This window comes from Silurus aristotelis, assembly GCF_946808225.1.
Source record: "Silurus aristotelis genome assembly, chromosome: 14".
Taxonomy (NCBI): Eukaryota; Metazoa; Chordata; class Actinopteri; order Siluriformes; family Siluridae; genus Silurus; species Silurus aristotelis.
In genome coordinates this window covers 22914837-22941838 of record NC_139587.1, presented here as the reverse complement: position 1 = coordinate 22941838, position 27002 = coordinate 22914837, and the positions used below count along the sequence as shown (strand labels likewise).

The 27002-nt window shown below is 39.6% G+C and overlaps 1 protein-coding gene across 30 annotated transcripts in view; it reads left to right on the top strand.

Moving 5' to 3' along the window:
• The window catches only part of magi2b (membrane associated guanylate kinase, WW and PDZ domain containing 2b), a 163021-nt gene that overhangs the window by 87940 nt on the left and 48079 nt on the right, over positions 1–27002 (top strand). For 19 of the 30 annotated variants that reach the window (XM_083560839.1, XM_083560817.1, XM_083560846.1 and 16 more), the window contains exons 7-11: positions 6522–6579; positions 6760–6881; positions 14579–14761; positions 20490–20998; positions 24583–24748. In XM_083560839.1, coding sequence (XP_083416965.1) covers positions 6522–6579; positions 6760–6881; positions 14579–14761; positions 20490–20998; positions 24583–24748 — 1038 coding nt within the window. The remainder of the gene's footprint in view (positions 1–6521; positions 6580–6759; positions 6882–14578; positions 14762–20489; positions 20999–24582; positions 24749–27002) is intronic. The other 11 variants (XM_083560821.1, XM_083560824.1, XM_083560826.1 and 8 more) reach the window with 1 other exon arrangement.

Below are 27002 nucleotides of genomic sequence, written 5' to 3'. Positions count from 1 at the left end.
GTGTGTGTGTGTGTGTGTGTGTTGGATGAAGTAAAGATTGGAATTAGAATTAGAATGTAAAAATGTAGTCATTTGTTGATGAGTGTGTAAGCTATGGATATAAATCAGAATTCATGCTTTTGAACTGCTCTGCTTTGAAGACGTCTTCAAGATTCATTTTGATGGTACATGTTTTTTATTATTAATTATTTTTCTATTCTTTAAAAAATAGAAAGAAGACAAAGAAGAGCTGAACATTGTCTTATTTCTCCGTTAAGAGGTTTAATTCATAGATCAGGCAGTCAGGCTGGCTTAAGTCAGCTCACTCTCTCTTCCATTAAGAAAATGTCGTTGACGAGGGTGACTCATTTTCTGTCCCACTCAGCTTCAGCTGAACGCTTGTTGTCAGTCCGTATTTGAGCATTGACAGTCTACACTTAATGCTGAAATAAGCCAGACTGGTCAGGATCTCGATATGTTAGCTTGTGTTCTTGTGTGTGTGTGTGTGTGTGTGTGTCGGTGTGGAGAAATTGATTCGTATAAACCTCGAGGAAAATCCTCCAAACCCATCAGTGATCACTGTCAAAGCTGGTCAATTTTAGGCCTTCTGGCTTTCAGCCCAAAGCATTTACTCTCAATAACTAGAGACTCCCCAGCTAATGTTTATTCCGCCAATAACAAGCTAAAGAAAATCAGTAGCCGGCCTGGAACTCACAAATACTTACACACACACACACACACACACACACACACACACACACACACACACACACACACACACTAGAAAACTATCCTTGTGAGGACTAATTAATGATACACTGAATAAAAAGAATTACTGGACAGGCACAAAAATCCTTGAGCCATGGCATGAGGAAGGTCGGGTGCTAGCGGCCGACACAGCGGGACTTGAGGCGGACTGCCCTCGGGTAGAACACCTTGGAGGTCAGGAAAGGCCAGATGAAACGTGGAGCGAGTCTTCTGGTGTCTGCCCCAAGGGGCAATTCACTGATTGGGATCCAGGCTTTCTGGCCAAAGTGACGCCCTCTGCTGCGGTCTGAGGCAGAGTGATGCCTCAGGGCCAGGCGAAGACCTTGGAGAAACCCAGTGGTCGGAATGCAAGGCTTGTGCGTGCAGCAGTGCTCTCGGTGGGACTCTGGTTGTTTTGGAGCTCGGCATCGGAACGACGTCAGTGTTGGGGCTCGGGAGTCCTCCGCATGCCACGCAGACTTGGAAATATTCTCTATCATGCGGCAGTACTAAGAGGCGTTCTTGCTGACAGGTTGGGGAGCATGCTTGGCCGAGCAGACAGGCTGGGGGGGCATGCTCGGCAGGGCAGACAGGCGGAGCGGTGATCTCAGCAGGTCGAGATAGCTGTGCAATACCCCCAGCCAGGCAGGAATGCTGAGGTTTGGCAGCCCCCCGGCCGGGTTTAGGGGCCGGTGGGGACAGCCATCTCAAGATGTCATCTAAGACCAATTGGCACGCCATAGATTGGGCATGACGTACCCTAAAATACTCAGTTCTCTGCTGGGGGCTAAGCTTTAAAATATTCACCACCTTTGTTGTGTCCTTGACTTGCCAGTTTGAGGCGGGACAACTACAACGCTTTGGTGCATCTGCGAGGTTGATGTTTTGGCCAGATTATTATTCAGAAATGCAGCCGCAGGGGCAGGGACAAGGCCAGATTATTCTGTCAGGGGTGGTGACTGGAGAAGGACCCAAATTCAGGACCCAAACGGAGAGTTTAATAGGCTTTAATGAAGTTCTTAGGTCTAAACCGCCCTAAAGAGCAATAGGGCAAAAGCAAAAACTCAATAAGCCAAAAGACAGAGCAATGCAGGAAAAAGCTAAAATCAGAGTACAAAAACAGTCCAAAAACCAGGCATGGCAAACGGGGCAATATAGTATAATATGTAACTGGGGAGTCAGAGCAGAATATGGATCAGGATCAGGATACAGGACAGGAACAGGCATAAGGAACAGGAACCAGAACAGGCAGGGTGGCAAGAATAATTTAAGGGATTTAGGGAGCCAGTGAGATAATCTGGCCCTGAGTATTTGTCCTTTGTGTCTTTAAATAATGGGTGGCATTGGTGCACCATGAAACCGGAAGCGCACACGGGGAGCCCTAAAGATCCTGACAGACATGTTCTTAAGTAAAAAGTACCGTAATTTCCGGACTATAACGCGCACCCATATATAAGCCGCTCCCACTGAATTTTACAAAGATTTTTATTTTTAACATAAATAAGCCGCACCTGTCTATACTGTCTACACTAATGTACTTTACACAGGCTTTAACGAAAGACACGTTACACACGGTGTAACGGGTGAAATATGTTGCGCTTCCTTTAGGAGCAAAGCGGTATTTTGGGAATAGCCTGCCAGAAGCGAGCTATCCCTTCACCCTGACTCAACGCGTTACAACGGCTTGAAACTAAACAGTAGCCGACCAAGAAAGTCATTGTTCACTGTCTTCCTCCTTCCTTTCACAACTATTTCTCTCGGGAGTTTATCTTTTGGCATCGTTGTGCGTTTAAAAATGGAATTTTCCACCCCATGGAATTTTTTTCTCCCGATGCCGTGCAGCTCAGAACACAGGTGAGGTGCGTTTTTTCGTTTCCCTTCGGAAATTCCATTGGTCTAATGCTGACCTGGGCAAACTACGGCCCACGGGCCACATCCGGCCCTTTGTACGTCCCTGTCCGGCCCGCGTGAGGCCAATCATAAATTACAGGGATGCACTCGACCTGCCCCCTCGGCCAAATTAGGCCGAAATACCTAAATCACCGAAACAACACGGCAGAAACACAATTGTAATGACGCAATAAAAAAGCGCAGCAGCACATGGTTATCTGGATAAAAGCAACATGTCTGCGGTGTGCGGATAGCGATTTGCAAAAAATGCAATGCTGAAATTTCAAGAGGGGGTGTATCTGCAAATAGTTTCTCCAAGTCGGGTTTAATTTATCACCTGAAATCCAAATATTCCGATTGCCATTCTAAATATGAGAAGAACGCGGCGCAGAAAAGTAAAGTCAATCCGAGCATGCGCACTCCGTCTGTAGCGGACGTTTTTGAAAAGGCAGGAAACTTTTCCAGTGATGGTGCCAAGGCAAAAGGCATAACACAAAAAATGATGGAATTCATTGCCTTAGATCAGTGGTCTCCAGTGGCTCAACAGGTTGATCTTTGAAACATTCCCCGTGGATCCTGAAAATAATAATTATTATAATATAATATTTATTACACGGCTCTTCACAGCACTTAAATGAGCTTCCAAACGTTTGGCGGTCAATTATTTTTGTTTAACAGACCCTTTGCTAATAATAATTGACCGCTGCCTGTCTGTCAATACTATGAACGGTAACAAATAAATAACAATATATAATAATGAATAAAAAACTTTTGTAATTTATATATTCTTTGAATTGCAATGCATTGATTTTAGTGAGGTTAGTACACACTCATAGCCATAAATGCAATAGTTCTAATCATTGACATTGTTTTCTTTCGGTTTTAGCCTTGGTTTCCTCATTTTTGGTTTTTGGTTTCGGCCAAGAATTTTCATTTCGGTGCATCCCTAAAATATTATCGTTGGTGTGGCCCTCTGACACATTTCGGGTTTCTAATGTGGCCCCTTGCAAAAATTAATTGCCCACCCCTGGTCTAATGTTATGGGGTTCAGTTTTTTGGCTTGAAGTTTGTGAAACCGGGAAAAAAACCAGGAAAAATTCATAAATTAGCTGCTTCGTTGTTTAAGCCGGGGTTCAAAATGTGGGAAAAAAGTAGCGGCTTATAGTCCGAAAAATACGGTAGCCATTACTACTAACTGTTTTTGTATCACGCTGGTAACTGGACCTCACATCCTATTCATTTATTAATACTAAAGAATTTCAATTTTTTTTTTTTTTTTTTTTTGATGGGCTGAAAACTCCAGGCAATAAGAAGAAAAAATATTGATCATGTCCCTGAATAGATTAAATCTAAAGTAAAGAGCCTGTTTTGAAAATGTTAAAAGTAGAAATTACAGATATTTGTGTAAAAAATAATGAGTGAAAGAAAGTTAAAATAAAATAAATAGTGAAGTAAACTACTGATACCACAAAAATCAACTTCAGTACATTAAAGAATTATTTGCACTTTGCTGCTACCCATCGGGACGGACGGACGGACGGACGGACGGACGGACGGACGGACGGACGGACGGACGGACGGACGGACGGACGGACAGACAGACAGACAGACAGACAGACAGACAGACAGACAGACAGACAGACAGACAGACAGATAGATAGATAGATAGATAGATAGATAGATAGAGATAGTTTTCAATACCTTCTTGCACACATACATGCACATGTTAAGATGTTCAAAATAAAACCTGGTGACCATATGACATTTTTAGATGCCAGTTATAATGGCCAGTGTTCCCTTTGGGTCCTTTGGGAACTTTGGCTTGTGCTCTGAGAGACCGCGAATGCTGGGGTTATCCCAAGTTTATAGAACATGATTGCATTCTTAATCTCTCAGGGACCGATCAATATGAAAACATACCTCTCATTCAGTAGAAGGAGATTTCTGATTTGAAATATGTCCTCAGGATGCATTTTTAAGGTAGAACTAAATGTTGATGGTCTGCATTGTGGTGAACTGCTGGAATTATTTTTCTCTAAAGCTGAAAATGGTTTTATTTAAGAAATTACAATGCATAACATAATCACATAAATACATGTATTTATTTATTTTGATATAAATGTTTTTTTAAATCAAATAAAAAGTGTATATCAATTTAATGGGTTTATTTTTTACTTTTTGGGTTATTTATGCACATATGATTAGAGTTCGGTTTCATGCTGTTCTCTTCCAACACAGTCAGGCTTGCAGGTCAGGATAAAGCAGGTCAAAACATCACTATAATCTCTACAGTCTATAAACTATATAGTCTATAGTGACTATAGACTTTGCAGCCTGTGCTTTGAAAATGCCCATGTTAATACTTGCAAGCCTGATTGTACACTACATGGACAATATACTGGGAGACATTTTTCTGGCGATATGTGGTACTTCCACACAAAGTTGGAGGCACAGGATGTCTTGGAGGGGCTAGAAATGAATTTTCCCTTAACTTCAACTAGGAGACCCAAACCTCTTCCAGCATGACACTGCCCCTGTGCACAAAGCCAGCTCTATAATGATATGCTTTACATGGGTTGAATTGGCCTGCTATAGAGCTCTGACCTCAACTCTACTGAGCATCTGGTGAACTGGAATGTTGACTGCACTCCAGGCCTCCTCACCTCACCTACATTAGTACCTGATCAGGTACTGTTATTTAGCTACAAGGACTTTACTAACGTCATGACTTAATAGTCCTTGTAGCTGAATAAACACAAATCTCCACACTCCAAACTCTAGTGGAACATCTTCCCAGAAGAGTGGAAGGAATTATAAGAGCAAATAGGGACTAAATGTGGAATGGGATGTTCAAAAAGCACATGAATTTTATGCATAGTGTTAGAGGTGGATATGGTTAAGTCATGGTTAAGTTGGTGCGGAACGTGACCTACTCAAAGTAAATATTCAATAAATTGAAATGTGACGTGTTTTTTCGCCGTTGATGTTCATTGTACAGGAAGTGCTGTGTGACCTACAGTATTTGAATGTGAACATTTTCTCTGTGACTTTTTCATTCCTCTATAGTTACCAAGGAACGGTTCCCGTTATCAATTATGAAAAAAAAAATCTTGTTAACAAGATGGAACAAAACCCAAAACAACTTTCTTATGGTGGGAAAACCTCTGCTTGTTACAAAGCGCTGTCACTGGAGACTCCTTCCATAAATGTCTCTTTAGGAGAATCCTCACCATTCCAACAGTTACATGAAAACATGGTTGATTCTGTTGATCATCAGAGGTTTTTTTTTTTTTTTTGTGGAGTGTGGTGGAGAAATGCATTCTAAATAGAAGTCCCTGTGAAGGAGCTGTTGCTATAGAAACAATAACTTATTAGAGCGAGTATCTTAATACGAACCTGTGACTTGAATTGCACTCAGCACTACTCTCAGAGCTGTTGGTAGAGACAACAAATGAAGACCTTCAACACCAATTGAACAGCACTGGACATATAATAATTAATATATATATAATGAAGCACAAAAATGGTCTACACTATTAAAACAAAAAGTACTAATACAATACAAATACTAAATACTGAATTTATGCTCCAATAACACAGAGTCTGTACTGAAACATTTCATGCACTATTAACTAATTACAGTTCATTACAGTTTTTGAATTGAACATACTGGTCATACAGACACTCTTTGAAAGAGATTACAGATATGCACGAACGTCATTTCAGCTTCCTGCTGGTCACAGATCAAATGAAACTAATGAAACTTATAAGAAATGGTGGTCTTTTTTTGCTTTTTCGTTACAATGCCCTAGTGTTTTCTGAACCGGCAGGACTCCTCTGAAGCAGCAATATCCCATTCACATCTCTCTTCTTTCACCTTTTTTTTCCCCCCCTTTCCCTCACAGAGCTGCCGTACGGCTGGGAGAAAATAGACGACCCGATATACGGCAGCTACTACGTGGAGTAAGTGTCGTCACCCTGCGTTCTGCTCACAAGCGTGTCATTGTTTAGAAACTGAGAGCGTGTTTATGTGAAGAAAGATAGAGAGAGAGAGAGAGAGAGAGAGAGAGAGAGAGAGAGAGAGAGAGAGAGAGAGAGAGAAGCCGCATTCAAATAAGAGCTCTGCATTTCCTCCCTTTCCAGTCACATTAACAGGAGGACACAGTTCGAAAACCCAGTCCTGGAGGCCAAACGAAGAATCCAGCAGCAGCAGCAAATGCAGAGCCAAGGCATGTCATCTCTGCCGCTGCCCACCATCTACAGAGGTACCGTTTCATACGCACACACACACACACACACACACACACACACACGCTTCCAAAAATAACAACAAAAAAACAAAAACAAATGGCTTGGGCACTGTCATTCAATTGATGTTAATATGATGACAGAAATTTGGATACCACTCGCCAGTTCCAGTTTTCTATCTCCTCAATATCACACCATGAAGGCTAATGAAGATATGTCTAGCCAGCTACTGTCTGTGTCTAACATTCTGGTCATGTGTAATCACGCTGCAGGGAAGTGCTGTCTGCCCTCTTTCACATACTCAAGGTAAACGATTGGTCAGGTCCACTCTGATTAGGGTCCACCCTACTCTTTTAGGGTAACAGCATGCCACACACACACCCAAACACACACACTCTTGGAAGCCTTACTTTCTTCAAAAACAGGAAATAAGGATGATTCTCCGTGTTCAGTGTTAGGAGTAGATATTATATTACATTACTTCTTTATCAGTTCTAAACAAAACAGCTACATATGAAGCTGAGGGCAGGGGGGCAACTGCACACTTGATGAGGGGTATGCAAGATCATGGTTGGGACCCCCTTCCCTCTTAAAAAAAAAAAAGAGGGGTTAATACAAAAATAAATACACTAAATGCAATGGCGCCTTCCATACCCATTTATGCGCCTCTGGCTAAGGGTTTGTTTAGGATCCTAGAGCAGAGAACTCCCCCTGCATGGGATTCCTGCTGGAATGGTTATCACGAGACCAAACTTGGTCATGATTTGTGTACAACATGATATCATTGAAGGTCTTCAGCTGTAATTTATATCACAGGTTTATATGAATGCGCTCTATCTAATATAATTGTTTCTATAGTAACAACTGGACTTTCTACAAAAGAGTTTTTTTTTTCTTTTTTTCCCCCACATGATTTTCACATGACATTTGTTCACATGATATGTTTAGTGTTTTGGGAAGGAGTCTCCAGTGTCAGCACTTTGTAAAAGTCAGTGTTCAAGTCTTCCACCACGTGACATCATTTAAAAAAAGAAAAAAAAAGAAAAAAAAAAGAGGCTACAGAAGGAGCGAGGTGCTGTAACGTAAGTAATGACAAGAACAAACTTGCTGTGTGGACCTTCAGAAGTGTCACAATAAACCTTAACTCTTCTGTGTACACATTGACTGGTTTGATCACTTCTTTATCGTCACTGGCGCACAGGTTTTTCTGACGTACACTCGAATTAGTGACTGAAATTGTTTTGATCAGCAGAAACTTTTGATCTTGTGTGTGTGTGTGTGTGTGTGTGTGTGTGTGTGTGTGTGTGTGTGTGTGTGTGTGTGTGTGTGTGTGTGTGTGTGTGTGGTTGTGTATACACATACGCGAGTGTCCATCAGATCACCAGCAGAGTGTGCAGAAGCGTGACAAAATGTGACAAAACACACTGCCATAATGATTGTACTGCTGTATGTATTCTATTTATCATTATGCTATATTTATATTATATTTTACAAAAAGTGTTAAATGATTAATAATGATTTCAAGAAAGTATATACCAAACATTTTCCCCCAAAAGGCTAAAATTCCTGCTGCAAAAACTCAGCAAGAAATCCGTTATATTGAGTAAGGTGGCGAAAAAGTCTTATGTCTAAAATATTTGCTGTTACTATTCTACAAACGACAAATCAAAATGCAAAGTAGAAGAATGAAATGGTCCAAATAAGTTAGTTTAGTGCTTGATATTATTTAATACCTAGTCTTTTTATATGCATGTAAGCTATCATGAATAAATATGTAATTTAAATGTATTTATTGTTCTTTTTAATCTAATTCGGATAAGGAATGTATATATTGTTACCATTCAGAATAATTTTTGAATTAATATTAATAACAATGTCATGTAAAGTATATTATGTGCTACTTATTTTTTATTTTAAGAAATTTAAGAGAAAACACTCATTTCTCCCATGATAAGAGGAAATTGTAATTCTCGTTTTATTAGTCATGCCAGTTTTAAAAGTTTAATACATATTACTGTCTTTAAGAAGAAAACGTCTCCTTATATGGAAACTTATGGAAAGCTTGTGAAAATGCAGCATGCATACAGCCAATACTTGTTTAGTGCAGTCACTATATAAAGTGTTACAGAAAGTTTACTGTGGATCAGACCCCTGAACCATGTTATTTGTTGAATCAGTGCTGCCCTTTGCAGCTTCTTCTTAGTCTGTAAGCTCTTCTTGTAATAATAGAGTTGTTTTAAAAGTCTTTATTTTTCTCTCCTTAGGGAAATATAGCATAATTATTAATTAATAATTGATTAATGGTACAGTACAAGTAGAGAAGCATCACTCGGATAAACACAGCTCAGTTAGTGCTGAACTGTACAATCTTTTTTTTTTCTGTCAGAGTTATTGGTACAATATTTATCATTGTACTTTCAGAAGTTTAAAAGACCCTGCGCTCATCATTCTAAAACTTGGCACTCGCATTGAATCCATACACTATCCAGATCGCAATACAAACGGCTTGCGTACAGATTAATCACAGCCAAGTAAGTGCTGCTGCTGATCTGAAAAAAAAGGCTTCCACGGTCAGAATGTGGCTGGGAGAAGTGACATCGATTTCACACATAGAACAAATTAGACATAAAGTGTAGGGTGAATGTGATAGGACTTGATGAGTTTAATAAGTTTGATAATATCTGAGACCTGTAATGAAAAACGACTGCCTAAAATATCTCTTTATTCTTTTTTCACCCTAACTTTAACTTAACTTTAACTTAATATATATATTTGTGCTTTGTTTTGTTTTTCATTAACTTGAACTACGAGACCCAAACCTGCTCCAGCATGACAATGCCCCATTGTACAAAGCCAGCGCCATGAAGAAGACTTTACATGGGTTGGAGTGAAAGATCTTGAGTTGCCTGATCTTGATAGAGCTTTGACCTCAACCATATTGAAAACCTTTGAGATGATATGAAACACTGACTGCACCCCAGCTTCCTCACCTTACTTACATCAGTACCTGACTTCACTAAAACCCTTGTCACTGAAGGAGTACAAATCTTTACAATCACACACCAAAATCTAGTGAAACATCTTCCCAGAAGTAAGAAGGTGATTGTAAGAGCAAATGGGGACTAAATGTGGAATGGGCACATAAATCTTAGGGTCAGATGTCCACAAACTTTTGTCCATGTAGTGTGAAGAAGTGTTACAAAGAGTGAAATGAACCATACTTTATAACCCAAATAACGCAGTTGAAAAAACAGTCTGCCTGTAGAAGATGAAGAAGTTTGCACACCAGGGGCTTTTTTCAGTTTGAAAAAGGTATAAATGCTGGCTGTCAATTTGTGAAAGTTTTTTTTTTCCAAGATAAAACACAATGCCTATGAAAAGCAAAACAATTTTCATTCGGTGCTCTGCAGTCCAGTTTACACAGTCAAAAAGGTTCTAGATGACCAGGCAGCATTTCTTCTTTGGAATTTCGGTTGATGTGTTTACACCGGAATCTAATAACAGATTTTGGATGGGGAATGAAAGAGACAGACACTTTGGTTTGGGAAGCGAGCGACGCGTGGGAAGTCACGCCGATGACCCGTGCTTGCTGCTAACAGGCTGCTAATGAAGAGCGCTACCCTGGCAGTATTTGTTTTGTGCCATAACGGATGTGTAATTGGATGCGGGATTTCATCCACAAAGAAGTGTCTTTAGTGTCAAGAGAAGTGCATGAAAAGCTCTGAAACAAGAATTTTTGATTTAGAATAAACTATTTGTAATTTTCTCCTCAGTTTATTTCAATTGTATTAGCGGTTTAACAAAAAACATTGTTACAAAGATGCTTTTCAGAAATATATTAATTAATAATCCAATTTATTCCCATTTAATAATATATATAATTTATTACCTGTATTTTATTCTCTGTTGGGTTGAACTGAATCTACTGTATCTAAGTTCACTGCCCCACCTCAGTTATTACTTGTTGGAAGTGTTTTAGAGATGTAGGTCATGGTTTATCTAGGCCACTTGAGGACATACGCTCTTACCTTCTCTCGTCACTGAGGTCTGGATACATGGCACGGTATTGTGCGGCACCGAAAGCTGTATCTTTTTATTTTTTCTCAAAGGCTGCAGGTCACTTTCTGTTATTTTCTGCATTGCGGTGTGTGTTTTTGACCCTTTCCTCTGGCAAGATCTTCCAAACTGACTTTCTGCTTTTGCGTATGTAAAACCCGATTAAGTGAATGATCCTGATCCATGGCAGCTTTTGCGACACTTCACTACACAAGCTAGATGAGGTGTTAGCCAACACTCAGTGTGACCAGCCCCTGCAATTAAACAGTCTGGATCATCTGTAAAGGTGATGCCGACCTCCCGATAGCTTCTCTGATTAGGTTCCCCTTTCTCAGTGGCCTACTTTGGACAAATGCCCAGTCCCAGGCAGGGTGAGGCTGCTAACATGGCTGTTTTTTTTTGCTTTTCAAATTGTCTAACTGCCTTTTTAGTAGTGTAGTCAAAGTTTATAGAAAGGTTTCATTTTTTTTTCCCAAGGGCTTTTCTTTGTACTGATGATTAAGGAGCAAAATTAGTTAAAGAAGTTTGTCAGATTCCATTCCATTTTAGGCACAGGGCTTTCGGCTATGATATTTACGTGCAGAACATAGTTAAAATCAATCTTGAATCTTAAATGCTAACCACTTCCTGGTTAGCAGCTACTGCTAGCTCTATTGATTGTTTAGCGTTTTATGTCCAGCTTGAAGAATTTCTCTTAAAAGGAGAAAATCCTGACAGTTCCGCATTTTGCATTTATTTAATTTCATTTAATTAATTAAATTAAATTAAATTAATTTATGCCAATTTAATTGATTACTAAATTTAATCATTATAATAAAAAATGTATGGCAGTAATTTGATTTATTCTATTTTTATAAAATATTATTTTATATATTATTTAACCAGGCAGGCATTTTATTTAAAATTGTTTTAAAAATGTAAACTGTTCAAATGTTGATGATCACAAATATTAATAATAATAAACTGCGTCAATTAAAAATGACAAGCAATTTTATGTTTTGCATTTCTTTCCCATACACACATACACTCACTAGTTGAAGCTTTTTTTTTTGAGCTTGCGATCCAGTTCATCCAAGAGCAGGTTAATAGTATTACAGTGCAGTGACTGGGCAGGCCGTTCCATGGTAGATAACACTCCAGCCATCTGTTTGCTCTCTGAATAACACTTACAGAACTTGGACGTATGCTTCGAGTTGTCGTATTGGTAAAGTTGGTTCCAATTAGCCACAGTTCAAACGGAATTGCATGGCATTGAAGTATGGAATGGAAGCCATGTTGGTTTACCTTTTACCAAAAATGGGTCTCCAACCTTTTCTGCTCCAAAAACAACCCCAAACTATGAAGCTTCCACCTCATTGTTTGACTGTGGATGTGAGGCAGTCTGCTAACATATCTCATGTTCTCCTCCTTATGTAATTTCTTCTATTAAAGGCAAAAATGTCAAAATTGGACTCATCTGTCCACAGAACGATCTTACAGCCGTTTACTGTCCAATTCTTGTGTTTTTGCAAAAAGAATTTTTTTTTTATTTTGCCCTGTAATGCAGCATGAAAAGATGTTTGAAAAATGTCATGGAGGAAGCACCTGCTAGCATACACCATCCCTGTTTGGCAGCTGCCATGTGATAATGGTGATGTGGTTAGCGAGGGGGAATTGGCAAGCCACCAAACTGTTGGAAAAAATTGGGAAGTATGAAAAAAAAACTCTATGCAGTTCAGTGACTCCAGTTTTGTAAACATCAACGGGTGCAATTTCTGTAGCAAATTTGACACTGCTGCTGCAGTTAAGTCGATTTTTGAATGTAGTTTATGGAGAAAAGGAAGAGTTTGTACAGTCTTTTAAAGGTTTGCATCTCATTTATCCTCTTTGGTCTAATTAGCAAAATGACGAGATAATTTGTTCAAAAAAATTTCAAAAACAAAAGATTTATTGTCCATGTCTTCTCTATTAAACACAGACATGTTCAGCCTCTGTGGCATCAGTCCGAAACAACTGTGAAACATATCCTATAACCTTTAGATTTTTATAGGATCAGAGATTAGTATAAAACGTCTAAATAAGTCTGTCAAAATGAACACGTTAATAACACGTTAAGGCAAATTAATTTAACACTGCTCATAAATTAATGCAGCGCACATTTCCGTTCGACAATTTTTTATAAAAAAATATATAAAAGAAGCTAAATTAAGACCTACACACATTTATTCACAACGTCCTTTGTTTACTCAGATATAAAATAAATAAACTCTATATAAAAGGAAATTTTAATCAATAAACATTTGTTTTACTGATGCGCCAAGTCTTAAATCAAGCACCAAAATCTGCCATGGTGCACACATCCGGCTAATAAATTAAATTTAATTTAATTTAATTTAATTTAATTTAATTTAATTTAATTTAATTTAATTTAATTTAATTTAATTTAATTTAATTTAATTTAATTTAATTTAATTTAATTTAATTAAAACTGTCCGTGTGGAAACATTGCAAAAGTTCCGTTTGGTGTCCTGATGATTTATGTAATTTAAAACATCAGAATTACATTAAAACATTTACAAAAGTATTTTTACAAGCTGCCCTGTCATCTGAAAATGTATACAGGCTTGTCTTTTTTAAGCAACTGGCTCAGTGCAAATAAACAGAAGTAATGAGAACCTTTGGTTTTTCTGTCTTCTAGAGCTATAATGGTTAGTTCTTTGAAAAACATCTATGACCTTTGAAACATGCCTGGTTTTCATGCTCTATGTTGAGAATGGTTTCATGGGGTGCAGTCAGTGTTCCAATTCATCCCAAAGGTGTACAATTGAAGTCAGAGCTCTGTAGCAAGCCAGTCAAGATCTTCCATTTCAACCCGTGTGAATCATATCTTCATGGAGCTGGCTTTGTGCACAGGGGTGTGGTGAAGGGAGGTGAATCAAGAGAAAGGGAATATTTAATGTTACTATATCAAAAGACATTCTATAATTGTGTGCCTTCAAGTTTGTGGTAACAATTTGGGGACGAACCACGGATTGCTGGAAAAGACATTTGTCCCTATTCTTTTTGTCCTTTTAGTGTGTCTTGTTTTGGTTTTAGTTCTTGTCTAGACTTTTGTCTTGCACCTAGATTTATTTTTTATTCTCGTCAGTAATTGATTTTATCTTTGTTAGTCTTTAGTTTTATACCCTGTGCTTTGTGTACATTTCTGAACTGTGCTTTTTCCTATTTTTTTTTCCAGGTTTTACTAATCTTCTCATTTCTTGAATATAGATTTGCTCTGGTACTGACCTCTACCTTACCATTATAGCTATAATTTATTTGTAATGAATAATCTCGAATGGTTAGTAGGAATAAAAGTGCAGAGGTTAGAAATGCTGAAGGCACTTTTCCATGACTGTATTTTTTGGCTATTAACACATATTTACTTATTTTATTTATTGTGATATTGTTTTCCTTAAAAAAATTTTTGGGTTATATCTATTATATTTTGATGATGATGATGATGATGATGATGATGATGATTATACATTTCAAAAGAAATGTTATTATCTTAGGTGTGGAATGCCGTTTGCTCTGGAAATATATTACAAACTTCACTTGTTCATCTTCCTGACAGTGTGTGTATATATTTGTGGGTTAATAATGTTTTATAACTGGTTTGTATGCTTGACGTTTACAGAGAAACCACCGTTCACACGAGACGCCACCCAACTGAAAGGCACATTTCTGTCCACGGCACTGCAGAAGAGCAGCATGGGCTTCGGTTTCACCATAATTGGCGGAGACGAACCGGACGAGTTCCTGCAAGTGAAGAGTGTCATTCCAGAAGGCCCAGCGGCGCAGGATTGCAAGATGGCCACTGGTAAACATCCTGTCTCTCACACATCTGATTCCTGTTTTCTCAGATAGATGCATCTAAGATTGATTTACAGCTGATTTAGGATCATGAGTGTGAAACGATATATAATTTTACGCTTTACGTCTGACGTGTATGCAGCTGGGAATCCAATAGTTCCATCTTATTATTGCAGTCATTAATACTTCAATATAGTTAATTTTTCTATAGAAATTAGTCATTGCCATGTGTTATTTTTGACAGTTTAAAAATGTTTGTATCAGAACGAATGATGTGTCAAACGAATACAGATCACAAGTTTTATTTGACGTTCATAGAATGGTATGAGGGGGGGGGGGGTCCTCCTGGGATGCATCTTTAAAGTTTACAGCATTCCTGTAGTCTGAAACAACTTGTTGAAGAGAAATGGCAGAGGAGAATAAAAAATAGGCATGTCAAATAACCACTCTGTGCAACCAGCAGAAAAACCATCTTACAGCACACATCACATTGAACCTAAAGGTGAACATGCTATAACAGCAGAAGACCAAACTGGGTTCCACTTTTCTCAGCTATCGCAACTCAGTCCATCTTCTGAGCAGACACACTCACAAGGTAGCTCACACTTCTCTTTTCTTGTGGATCAATTGTAATAGGCATGACTTATACCACAATACCTAATATTGTGTTGGTCCCCATTGTGCTGCCAAACCAGTCTTGACCCATCAAGTATTGCCAGCTTTCACTTCTTCAGCAATTTGAGCTACATGATCTCGTCTATTGGATCGGACCACACGTCCTTCACTCCCCACGTGCATCAGTAAACCTCGGCTGGTTCACCGCTGTTCCTTCCTTGGATAACTTTTGATAGACTTTGACCACCAGACAAACCCACAAGAGCTGCAATTTTAAAGATGCTCTGACCCAGTCGTCTAGACATCACAATTTGGCCCTCGTCAAACTCCACAAATCCTTACACTCGTAGTAGTAGTAACATAGTAGCAAAATAGTTTACTTAACCAAAAGTGAAATTATTTTTAGTATCTCCTACAATTGAAATGTACTGTAACTTTACCAAAATGAAGAAGCTTGTGGATGAGAAAGTAACAAAAATAGCTTTATTGCAGTCACTCAGCACGTCTTAAGAGCCCTCAGGAGGCACATCTCAAGCAGCAATGGCACAAGTTGGCTGATGCTAGCAAGTGCAAGGTCAAATCCAAAAACAAGAACAAGAATCTGAGGCTACAGTTGGCACCAAAACTGGAAAGCTGAAAACTGGACAAACATCTACTATTCTAATCTTTCTTTATCATACCATTGTGAAACTCAAAATAGGAAATAATGTGAATCTTTGAGCAAATAATTTTCCTTTGCTGGAGTGGATCACATGTTAGAGTTTACTGTTTATTCCACAAAAAGATTTCTTTATATACAGCCGTACCCCGGAGCCCGTGAAACACCACAGACTACACTGATCACAGAGGACGGTCATGATAGGATCAATACAGTGCGAGGTGAGACTTATATATGTGCTCATGACCTAGAAACATGAAACCGTGTCACAAGTTCAGTGAGGTGCAATGCCTAATGAAAGTTCAGTCCAGTGTCTCTCAGCAAAATCCTGACAGTGCTGCGTTCAACATACACTATATGGACCAAACTATTAGGACATCTGACTTGCCCAACCATTTTGTGGTTCTTCCCTAAGCTGTTACCACAACGTCGGAGGCACACAATTGTATCAGAAGTCTTTGGATGTGGGAGCATTAAATTTTTCAAGATTGAAACCTGTTCCAGCATGACAATGTCCCTGTGCACAAAGCCAGCTGGATGATTTGGAATGCTGATTGGTCCACTCCTTAATTGCCCTGGCTGTGTGTTTGGGGTCATTGTCATGCTGGAAGACCCAACCATGACTTATCTTCAATGCTCTTACTGAGGGAAGGAGGTTGTTGCCCAATATCTCGTGATACATGGCCCCATCCATCCTCCCTCAATACGGTGCAGTCATCCTTTCCCCTTTTCAGAAAAACACCCCCAAAGCATGATGTTTCCACCGACATGCTACACGGTTGGGATGGTGTTCTTGTGATTGTACTCATCCTTCTTCTTCCTCCAAACATGGCGAGTGGAGTTTATACAAAAAAGTTCTATTTTGGTCTCATCTGACCACATGGCCTTTTCCCATGCCTCCTCTGGATCATTCAGATAGTCTTTGGCAATTTCAGACGGGCCTGGACATGTGCTGGCTTGTGCAGGAGGATCTTGATAATGCTGCAGGATTTTAATCTATGACGGTGTTGTGTGTTACTAATGGTAACCCTTGAGTCCTTCCATGTAGTTTTAGGCTGATCCCTTTCTCAGGATCATTGATACTCCATGAGGTGAGATGGAGCCCCAGTCCAAGGGAGGCTGACAGTAATCTAAAATTTCTTCCATTTTCTAATAACAGTTGCCTTCTCACCAAGCTGTTTGCCTATTGTTTTGTAGCCCATCCCAGCCTAGTGCAGGTCTACAATTTTGTTACTAATGTCCTTAGTCAGCTTTTTGGTCTTGCCCATAGTGGAGAGATTGGAGTCTGATTGATTGAGTGTGCAGACAGGTGTCTTTCAAACAGGTGCAATTAATACAGGTAATGAGTGGAAAATAGGAGGGCTTCTTAAAGACAAACTAACAGGTCTGTGAGAGACAGAATTCTTGCTGGTTGGTAGGTGATCAAATACTTATTTTGTGCAATAAAATAAAAAAAATATTATTTAAAAATCATACAATGTGAATTTCTGGATTTTTTGTAAGTGGGAAAAAATCGGCAGTGTATCAAATACCTATTTGCCCCACTGTATATACAAAACTTTCATTTCTATAGTATTGTCCCTTAAGAAGACACACCAAAGTGGTTGCAGAAATGTGAGGGGTGTACTCACTTTTGTACTCACTGTGCTTATGTACTCACTGCTAGATGAGGAACTTGTTTTTTGGTCTTTAGTTCAGCTCCAATCTTCAAGCAGCACACAGACAGCAAGCTGTGTCTATAGGCGCCGTCACTTCCTGAGGCCTTGTGCATAATTATGCGCACGGCTTCGCGTTCATGGCTGCACAATGCTGTGTGACCGAGGTTCAGATTTAAGCATGGAGGAAAAAGCTGCTTAAGAAAAATATATGTTTTTTCATTTTCTCTCTTTCTTTTTGTTTTGCTTTTCTCTGATCTGCCCTGTCTGCCGGTGGAGTAACAGCCTCAGGTTTTCCGTAACACTGTGGTCTTTCATTATTGGCCAGATGGTTGCGTTCTCCTTTATCACACGCCTACATGCCTTTAAAAACGATCCTGCTGTGTGTGTGTGTGTGTGCGTGTGTGTATGGTTATGTAGGGTCACTGTAAAGCTAAAAGTTCAATTTCCAAGGTAGGGTTTATATTCTGCGTTCTGTAGCATACAATTAGCACAGACAAGAGCTGCATTATAATAACATTTCTCGTTATAACAACAGATGATCATTTTAAAACGATTGTAATGAATCGGCTAATTTAGGAGCAAAGTCGAATTTATTGCATTTTCAAATCAGCAGAAAGCCAAGTTTTTCTTCCATACTGTACGTGTACACTGCATAATCGGTACTGATGTTTAGGCAAGCGGGAAGTATTTTTCACATGGATTATGGATTATTAAGGCTATTTCTAGACATTTTTAAGAATCCAAGCTTGACACTTTGCCTGATTTACAGTTGCATTCGTTCCCTGTTGGTAAGAATGCTTTTATGAGGCAACACGCGCTGACGGAGAGGTAACAGTAGCTAAGCTTGCTGGCTAGTTTTTTTTTCTATATTAAAATTTTTATTTATAAATATTTATATTTTTCATATTTAAGGCAGCAAAAAAATATTGCACTTTCCCACCATATGTGGTTCTTCACCCAAACTGTTGCCACAAAATTGGAGGCACAAAACCTTTTATAAGTTGTCTTTGGATAGGAGCATAACATTTTCCCTTCATGCAAACTCGGAGACCCAAACCTGTTCCAGCATGACAATGCCTCTGGGAACAAAGCCAGCTCCATAAAGATATGCTTTACCTGGGTTGGAGTAGAAGATCACCCTCAATAGAACTCTGACCTCACACATTTGGGATAAATGTGAACGGTGACTTCATCCCAGACCTCCTCCCATCACCTGCATCAGTACCTGACTTTACTATCACCCTTGTGTCTGAATGAACACAAATCTCCACAATCACACTCCAAAATCTAGTGAAACATCTTCCAAGAAGAGCGGAGGGATTCAGAGCAGAAAATCGGGACTGAATGCGAAATAGGATTTTTAAAAAGCACATATGAATGTTAAGATCAGGTGTCGACAAACTTTTGTCCATGTAGTGTAGCTGTGTGAGCAGTGCTATTTGCTACTCAGTGTTAATTGACACTACATAGTTTTGTACAAATGGCGAAGAGTGGAATTACATTTAAAGTAACGTATTATTTTAAATGAAAAGCTTTCGATATAAGTGACTTAATTGTTTATTTTTCTTTTGTTCATCTTAAAATAATGAAGGATTTGAAATCAGCTCATTAAGATTCAAGTGTCAAATAAAAAAAAAAAAAGAACTGTGAAGGGCATCAGTTAACGCCTACAAATCTGTGGAAGACTTGGATGCTTAAGCAAAGTAAAAAAAAAACTAAATTATTGTCATATAGAAAAGAGAAAGACATCATTCTAAACTCCAAGGTCTGCTTTTATTTATATCCGCTTACAATTAAAACAAATTGTGATTATGTAAATGCACTTTCAGCTGCCTCCATCTTGGTGAATGTTCACAACGCATCCGGAAAGTATTTACAGCGCTTCACTTTTTCACATTTTGTTATGTTACAGCCTTATTCCAAAATAGATTTAATTTATTATTTCCCTCAGAATTCTACAAACAATATCCCATAATGACAACGTGAAAGAGGTTTGTTTGAGAAAAAAACAAATAATGTGTATATGTGTGTTTTAGGGGAATGCTTTAAAAAATGTTAATTGATTTGTATCAGTTAACAAAATGGAAAGAAAATGAATTGAAGAGAAATCAAATCAGCATTTGGTGTGTATTACCTCTGGCTTTCAATTCTTACACTTGCACACGTTGTACACTTGCAGGGGTTTTGTAGGAGCAGAGTCAGGTGTATGATTAACCATTTACACCAAGCAGCTGCTGATTAGGTTAAAACACAGTAATTTACTGAAACAGAAACAGCTGTGTAGGAGTCTTCAAACTGGGTAAGGAAAAGCCAAACTATGCTACTAAGGTAAAGCTGTGTGAGACAGTTACATGTCACAGGTCATAAAAGATCATAAGATATGTGTGCGTTTTAAACATCCCATTCAACATTTAGTCCCTATTTGCCTGGAGTGCAATCTGTGTTTCAGTTCATCAAAGTGTTCAGTATGGTAGAAGGTCAGAGCAGGCCATTCAAGATCTTTCTCTTCAACCCATGTAAACTAAATCTTCATGGAGCTACACAAGGGTATTGTCATGCTTGAACAGGTTTGAGTCTCCTAATTCACATGAAGGGGTAATTTAATGCTACTGCATCCAAATACATCCAATGCAATTGTGTGGCTCCAACTTTGTGGTAACTTTTTGGGGAAGAACCAAATATTGCTGAAAAAGTCGTGTTAAAACATGTTATTCTGTATAGTGTATAAAACACTGTAGCTACTTAATGTATGTACCAGTAGGTATTTAGGTATTTAACCTCAGCTTTTTATCTTCTGCCTCTAGGTGATGTGATCGTCTACATCAATGACATTTGCGTCTTAGGCACCACCCATGCAGACGTGGTCAAGCTTTTTCAGTCAGTGCCCATCGGCCAAAGCGTCACCCTTGTGCTGTGCCGAGGATATCCGTTACCCTACGACCCCGAGGAGCCGACAGCCAGCTCAACGGTACCCCCTCTAGGCCTGGTGGATCATTCGCTCTTGCTGAACGGACGCAGCACCTACGACAACTACATGGAGTACATGTCTCTGACAGGACGTCTGCTTCCTGAACACGGAGACGCCCTGTCCCAGGCATCCCATCCAGGAGACACACACCTGGACGGATCGCAGCCACCATCCCTGAACACACCGGGGCCTCTGCACGACGATGCCATCTCCATGGCTTCATCATCCGGGGCAACGGCTGGTGGTCAAGTAGCAGCAGAGATTCTGAGCCTCACTATGACCAAAGGAGCTGAGGGTTTCGGGTTCACCATCGCAGACAGTCCAACAGGCCAGCGGGTCAAACAGGTAACTCTCAACATATTCTTATTTAATATGGGTTTAATTAGTACTTGTTGAATTCTCCAATCTGATTGGTAAGAAGGTTTTTCAATAATAGCAATAATTTCAGTTGGAAAGGATTATATTGAGCCTGACAAGCAGACTAACTTTTATCACTTCCGCAGACGGTAGTCTACAACTCAGCAATTTCTGTGTTATTAAACAATGCATAATGCATCTAAATGAAAATGGGAGAATAAAATCATAAAAAGCTGAGTAAGACTTTTTTTCCCCTAAAATTGTAATCAGTGCTAAGAGTTAATAGCTAGCTAAAATTAAATGATACATTTTTCATATTGTTTAGCTTCTTCTGTAGAGTCTATATTTCTGCTTTGGATTTCTTTAAAGTTTAATGTTCTCCACACAAAGCAGTCCTGAACCAACATTAGTTCTTATATTTGTTAGTGAAATACTGACTGCAGGGGTGAAGTATGATATAAACCTGGTCTAAACTGTTACTCGCCTTGTTTAGAATGCAGTACGCACCGGCGTCGGTTTCAGACTGCGATTAAACTTTCGAACCGAATTTAATAGAGCCATCCCGATAAAAGGAATTAATGCACAGCCAGTCAAAAACATTTTCCATGGCACGGCGTTGCACACTTTATTTGGATTAATGAGATGAAGCAGGCTTTTTCATCCACTTTACTCCAATTTATTGCAGGCTTTAATCACAGAGCTGTTTCACTGTGTTTTACTGACGACCTGGGCAGTATTATGAGGAGGCCAGTTTGCTTTGATTGTACAGTTTATAAAGTGATGCAGATGTTTTCTAGCATGGGAAAGATGCTGTGTTGTAGGTTAAAGTGTTACCATGTACTTGAAACAGTGCAGTTGTGTGTAGAGTGTAACACTTTATTCTACACCACAATACATTATTGCATTTAGGGCACTAAACATGTTCTTTTTCTTCTTCAATTTTTTTCTTGTTCTTCATCTTTTTGTTGTTGATGTTGGTAGCAGAAGTTATAGTAGGCAGTGGAGGAAGTATAAGTCGTAGATGTGAGTGAAGTAGTAGGAGAATAAGGAGAATAAGGAGAAGGAGTTGCAGTAATTATACCATAGTTGCAGTAGGAGGAGGAGGAGGAGGAGTTGCATTAGTTGTAACTGTAGCAGACGGAGTTGCAGTAGGAGGAGGAGGAGGAGGAGTTGCAGTAGTTGTAACTGTTGCAGACGGAGTTGCAGTAATAGGAGGAGGAGGAGGCAGGAGGAGTTGCAGTAGTTGTAACTGTTGCAGACGGAGTTGCAGTAATAGGAGGAGAAGAAAGAGGAGGCAGGAGGAGTTGCAGTAGTTGTAACTGTAGCAGACGGAGTTGCAGTAGGAGGAGGAAAAGGAGGCAGGAGGAGTTGCAGTAGTTGTAACTGTAGCAGACGGAGTTGCAGTAATAGGAGGAGGAGGAGGCAGGAGGAGTTGCAGTAGTTGTAACTGTAGCAGACGGAGTTGCAGTAATAGGAGGAGGAGGAGGCAGGAGGAGGTGCAGTAGTTGTAACTGTAGCAGACGGAGTTGCAGTAATAGGAGGAGGAGGAGGCAGGAGGAGTTGCAGTAGTTGTAACTGTAGCAGACGGAGTTGCAGTAATAGGAGGAGGAGGAGGCAGGAGGAGGTGCAGTAGTTGTAACTGTAGCAGACGGAGTTGCAGTAATAGGAGGAGGAGGAGGCAGGAGGAGGTGCAGTAGTTGTAACTGTAGCAGACGGAGTTGCAGTAATAGGAGGAGGAGGAGGCAGGAGGAGGTGCAGTAGTTGTAACTGTAGCAGACGGAGTTGCAGTAATAGGAGGAGGAGGAGGCAGGAGGAGGTGCAGTAGTTGTAACTGTAGCAGAAGGAGTTGCAGTAATAGGAGGAGGAGGAGGCAGGAGGAGGTGCAGTAGTTGTAACTGTAGCAGAAGGAGTTGCAGTAATAGGAGGAGGAGGAGGCAGGAGGAGGTGCAGTAGTTGTAATTGTAGCAGAAGGAGTTGCAGTAATAGGAGGAGGAGGAGGCAGGAGGAGGTGCAGTAGTTGTAACTGTAGCAGAAGGAGTTGCAGTAATAGGAGGAGGAGGAGGCAGGAGGAGGTGCAGTAGTTGTAACTGTAGCAGAAGGAGTTGCAGTAATAGGAGGAAGCAGGAGGAGTTGCAGTAGTTGTGTTAGTAAGAGGAGGAGCAGGCTTAAAAGTAGTGTCTGTGTTTAATCAGTGGTCTAGTGTTATTGGAAAGCATCATCTCAGAAGCTTAAATTCAACAAGTGTCTTGCAGCTTTAGAGGTGTGAACAGACTCGGGTGATTTGCATGATCTTAATGAGAAAAATCAACTCAAACACCTGTCACTGAACCCATATAGCCCTGCTGAAGTAAATATTGACATAACGGCAATTAAAAACACTCAATCATTCCAGATTCATCGGCTGATTGGCTCCTCTTCTGGTAGTAGTAGGGCTGTAACTAATAATTATTTTGATAATCAATTCTTTCTTTCTTTTTTTGTTTTTTTGTTTTAATTAGTTTTGCTTATAATAACTATATAAAACCCTTAGGTAGGGTATTTATTTTTCAAAGTGTATTTAAAAAATGCAAAAGCCACATATTGAGTTTAACTATCTTTCTCATTCACAACATTGTTTTTGTTTTTAATCATAATTGCAGATGGCAAGTTAACAACCATGTTTAAAAAGTCAATATCAAATATAATACAACATTGTTTTGACAATTTTTGTTAAAAAACATACACAGATATTTTGTAAAGATACAAGTATCTAGAATATATAATTAATTAAAATTTGTATCATAATTAAATTATATATGCATAAATTAAATAACAAGCATTAAAAACAAGCATCTGAACGTAGTTAAGCCACAGTAAATCACGTTTGAAAACAGATAAGTTACCTGTTGTAGTAGACAAATGCTATGAAAAGAGAATGAAACAGAAAAATGCAGCAAGATAACAGGTTTGATAAAAAAAATAAAAAAATAAATAAAATGGTTTGACTAAAAGTGACTAAAAATGTACGTTTACTGCTGCTGTTATTTGCTGCTTTTAGGTTTAGTTTGTTCGCACCGTTTTAATTGAATCCGTCACTATGTTGGGAACGAGCTGATTGCGCAACCTGATGCTCGCGAGTCACGACAGAACAGATCCAGTGCGACTGTCCCGTAGTTACAAACTAACAGTTTACACAATAGCGCTGAATTAAACTCTACTATTTTAACATGATGAGGATTATACAGTTTTTGCTCACCGTGCTGATGTCTCGCCTTCATCCATGACTTGGGACGCACACTTTTTCCTGCTGCCGATTGACCCTGTACTCTTCACCTTTCACAAGCGGCTGTGATCTTACCGTCACGCTAACCCATAACTTGAGCAGCCCAAATAATCAATAACGCAATTCGTTGACAAAGAATATCGTTATCGATTATTAGCTATTTTACCGAATGGTTGTTGCAGCCCTAATTAGTATTTATCTAACTCGGTGTCTGTCTGTCTGTCTATTTATCTCTTTATTTGTTTATTTACTCCAGCTAATTCCAATGTTGTGTACTTTACAATCTGTGCATCAACGACTGTATATCCAGGTGCTGGAACCACAGGGGTGTCCGGGTCTGTGTGAAGGGGATCTGATAGTGGAGATAAACCAGCAGGGGCTGCAGGGCCTCAACCACTCACAGGTGGTGCAGATCCTGAAGGACTGCTCCGTGGGAACCGACGCCACCCTCATCATCCAGAGAGGAGGAGGAGCAGGTATGTGTATTTCACTCTTTCTTTGTTTTACATCTATCCTACACCATTACTATAACTGATAATACATATCTGATGTACACCAGATAAGAATGTGTTTCCTTTTGAGTCGGTTTCCTCTCATGATTTCTTCCTCATATCACGTCAGGAAGGTAAACGAAAATCTATCCAGTGCAATAAATACACATATTTTACAATCCAATCCAAAAGAAATAATCCATCAGGTATTTTTATAAATATTGTCACGTTGGAGTTTTTTTGCTGAGAACATTTTTATATTTATTTATTTGATATTATTATAATTTTATACATAGTTGGGTTGAATTAAGGCAGAGTTTTAACATTTTTGCCTGACTTATTTATCACTTTTATTTCTTTTTTTATTTGTCGTTGGATTTTTGCTCACTTCACCCTTTACATTAAAAAAACATGGTCTGCATTTCTTTTTTTAAGTTCACTTCTGATAATACCTTGCCTTCATTATTCACTGCATTAATGCTGTTTTCTTGTTTATGTTATTGGGTGTTGCGCTTGAAATTCAGCCTGAGGAATGTAACCCAGGGTTCAACTAAGATCTTTGTAAACACGCTGTGACATCTGATGTTCTTTTGAAGTGAAAATGTTGCCTGAGGAGAGAGCATTCGACTCGAATCACTCCACCTCTGTACAAGCGTTGACCAGACTGTGGTGTGTGTCCACATGTATGTCGTGTGTCTGTGTGTGTCGTGCCTGAGTGTGTGAGAGAAAGAAAGAGACACAGAGAGATTGTGCCCGTCTGTGGGGGTGTGGAAGCTTGAGTTAAAATTCCATGGCATCATTTCAGACTCATTTGGCTGGTTTCATGTTGAGCCTGTAGGACTGCAGAACATCCTGGCACTCGTGAGCAATGATTTTTAGTGCTAATTCTGATTCTTGCCAAAATAATCAGCTAATACCAGGCTCTGATCGCACTGTCCACCATTATTGATACACTTTATGGACAAAAGTATTGGGACACCTGATTTTCCCAGCCATATGTGGTTCTTTCCCGAATTGTTATCGCCAAACAGAAGGCACACAATTGTGCAGAGTGTCTTTGGATGCAGTAGCATGAAATTTTTACTTCACTTGAACCAGGAGACCCAAACCTGTACCAGCATGACAATGCCCTTGTGCACAAAACAAACTTTATGAAGACATGCTTTGCATGGTTTGGAGTGGAAGATCTGCTATACAGCTCTGACCTCAACCTTATTGAACACTTTTGGAATAAATGTAAACGCTGACTGCACCCCAGTCCTCCTCGCCTCACCTACATCAGTGACTGACTTTGCTTCACCCTGGTGTCGGAATGAACTGCACTCCAAAATCTAGTGGAACATCTTCCCAGAAGAGTGGAGGCAAGTATAAGAGCAAATTGCGACTAAATGTGGAATGCGATGCTCTAAAAGCACATGCCGTACTTTCGCAAACTTTCGGCCATATAGTGTTCATTGATATTTCTGTATGCATCTGTGATGCTGTCGAAAATGACTGCTGTCTTGTTAGCGCACGTTGTGCTTTCGCTCTGAGGTCCTTTATGGATTTGTGCCCTCAAGCACTGAAGCCAGACGCTCCAGTCTCACCTAGATTCGAATCGGACCTTTTTTCTTAAACTCGGAACAGGTCATCATCCTGGAGCAGATCAAAAACAAAACAAGAAGAGGAAAACCTGTTGTTTTTTTTCTAATTTCCACCTCGGCTCACACAGGACCATTACAGCACATGAGCAGTGGCTTCGCTCATTTCATCCTGCCTTCAGACTGAACCCGCATTTGTTCGTGTCTGTAATTTCATTTGAATTTTTTCTCTGTTTCACTGTCTCTTATCCACCTTCTATATAACACAAGCCTGTGGCACTGAAAGACCCTGCTAGTCTCACACAGTGAGCGATTCATATAAGCAAGCGAGAGACTACCTGAGTGAATCACGGCTTCCTGAGTGCGAGACTATTCAATTCCAGCGCCGGCACACTGCCAAGGTCCCAACCGGAGTGCGGCCATGTTCACAGCTCTCTCCTCTCAGTGCTGTGATTAGTGTACAGCTCTCACACTGAGCCACAACCCACAAACCGACAGCACTCTGCACCAGTGAGGATGAAGATGTTAAATAGAGAGGCGGGAGAGTAACGGAATAAGCCAATCAAGCCTCGGCACATGACAAGAGCTTAATTTTGTGCTTTCTCTAAAATTAAAATAACCCTCCTGCTGATTTCATGTATGTCCAGGTAACCTGAAAG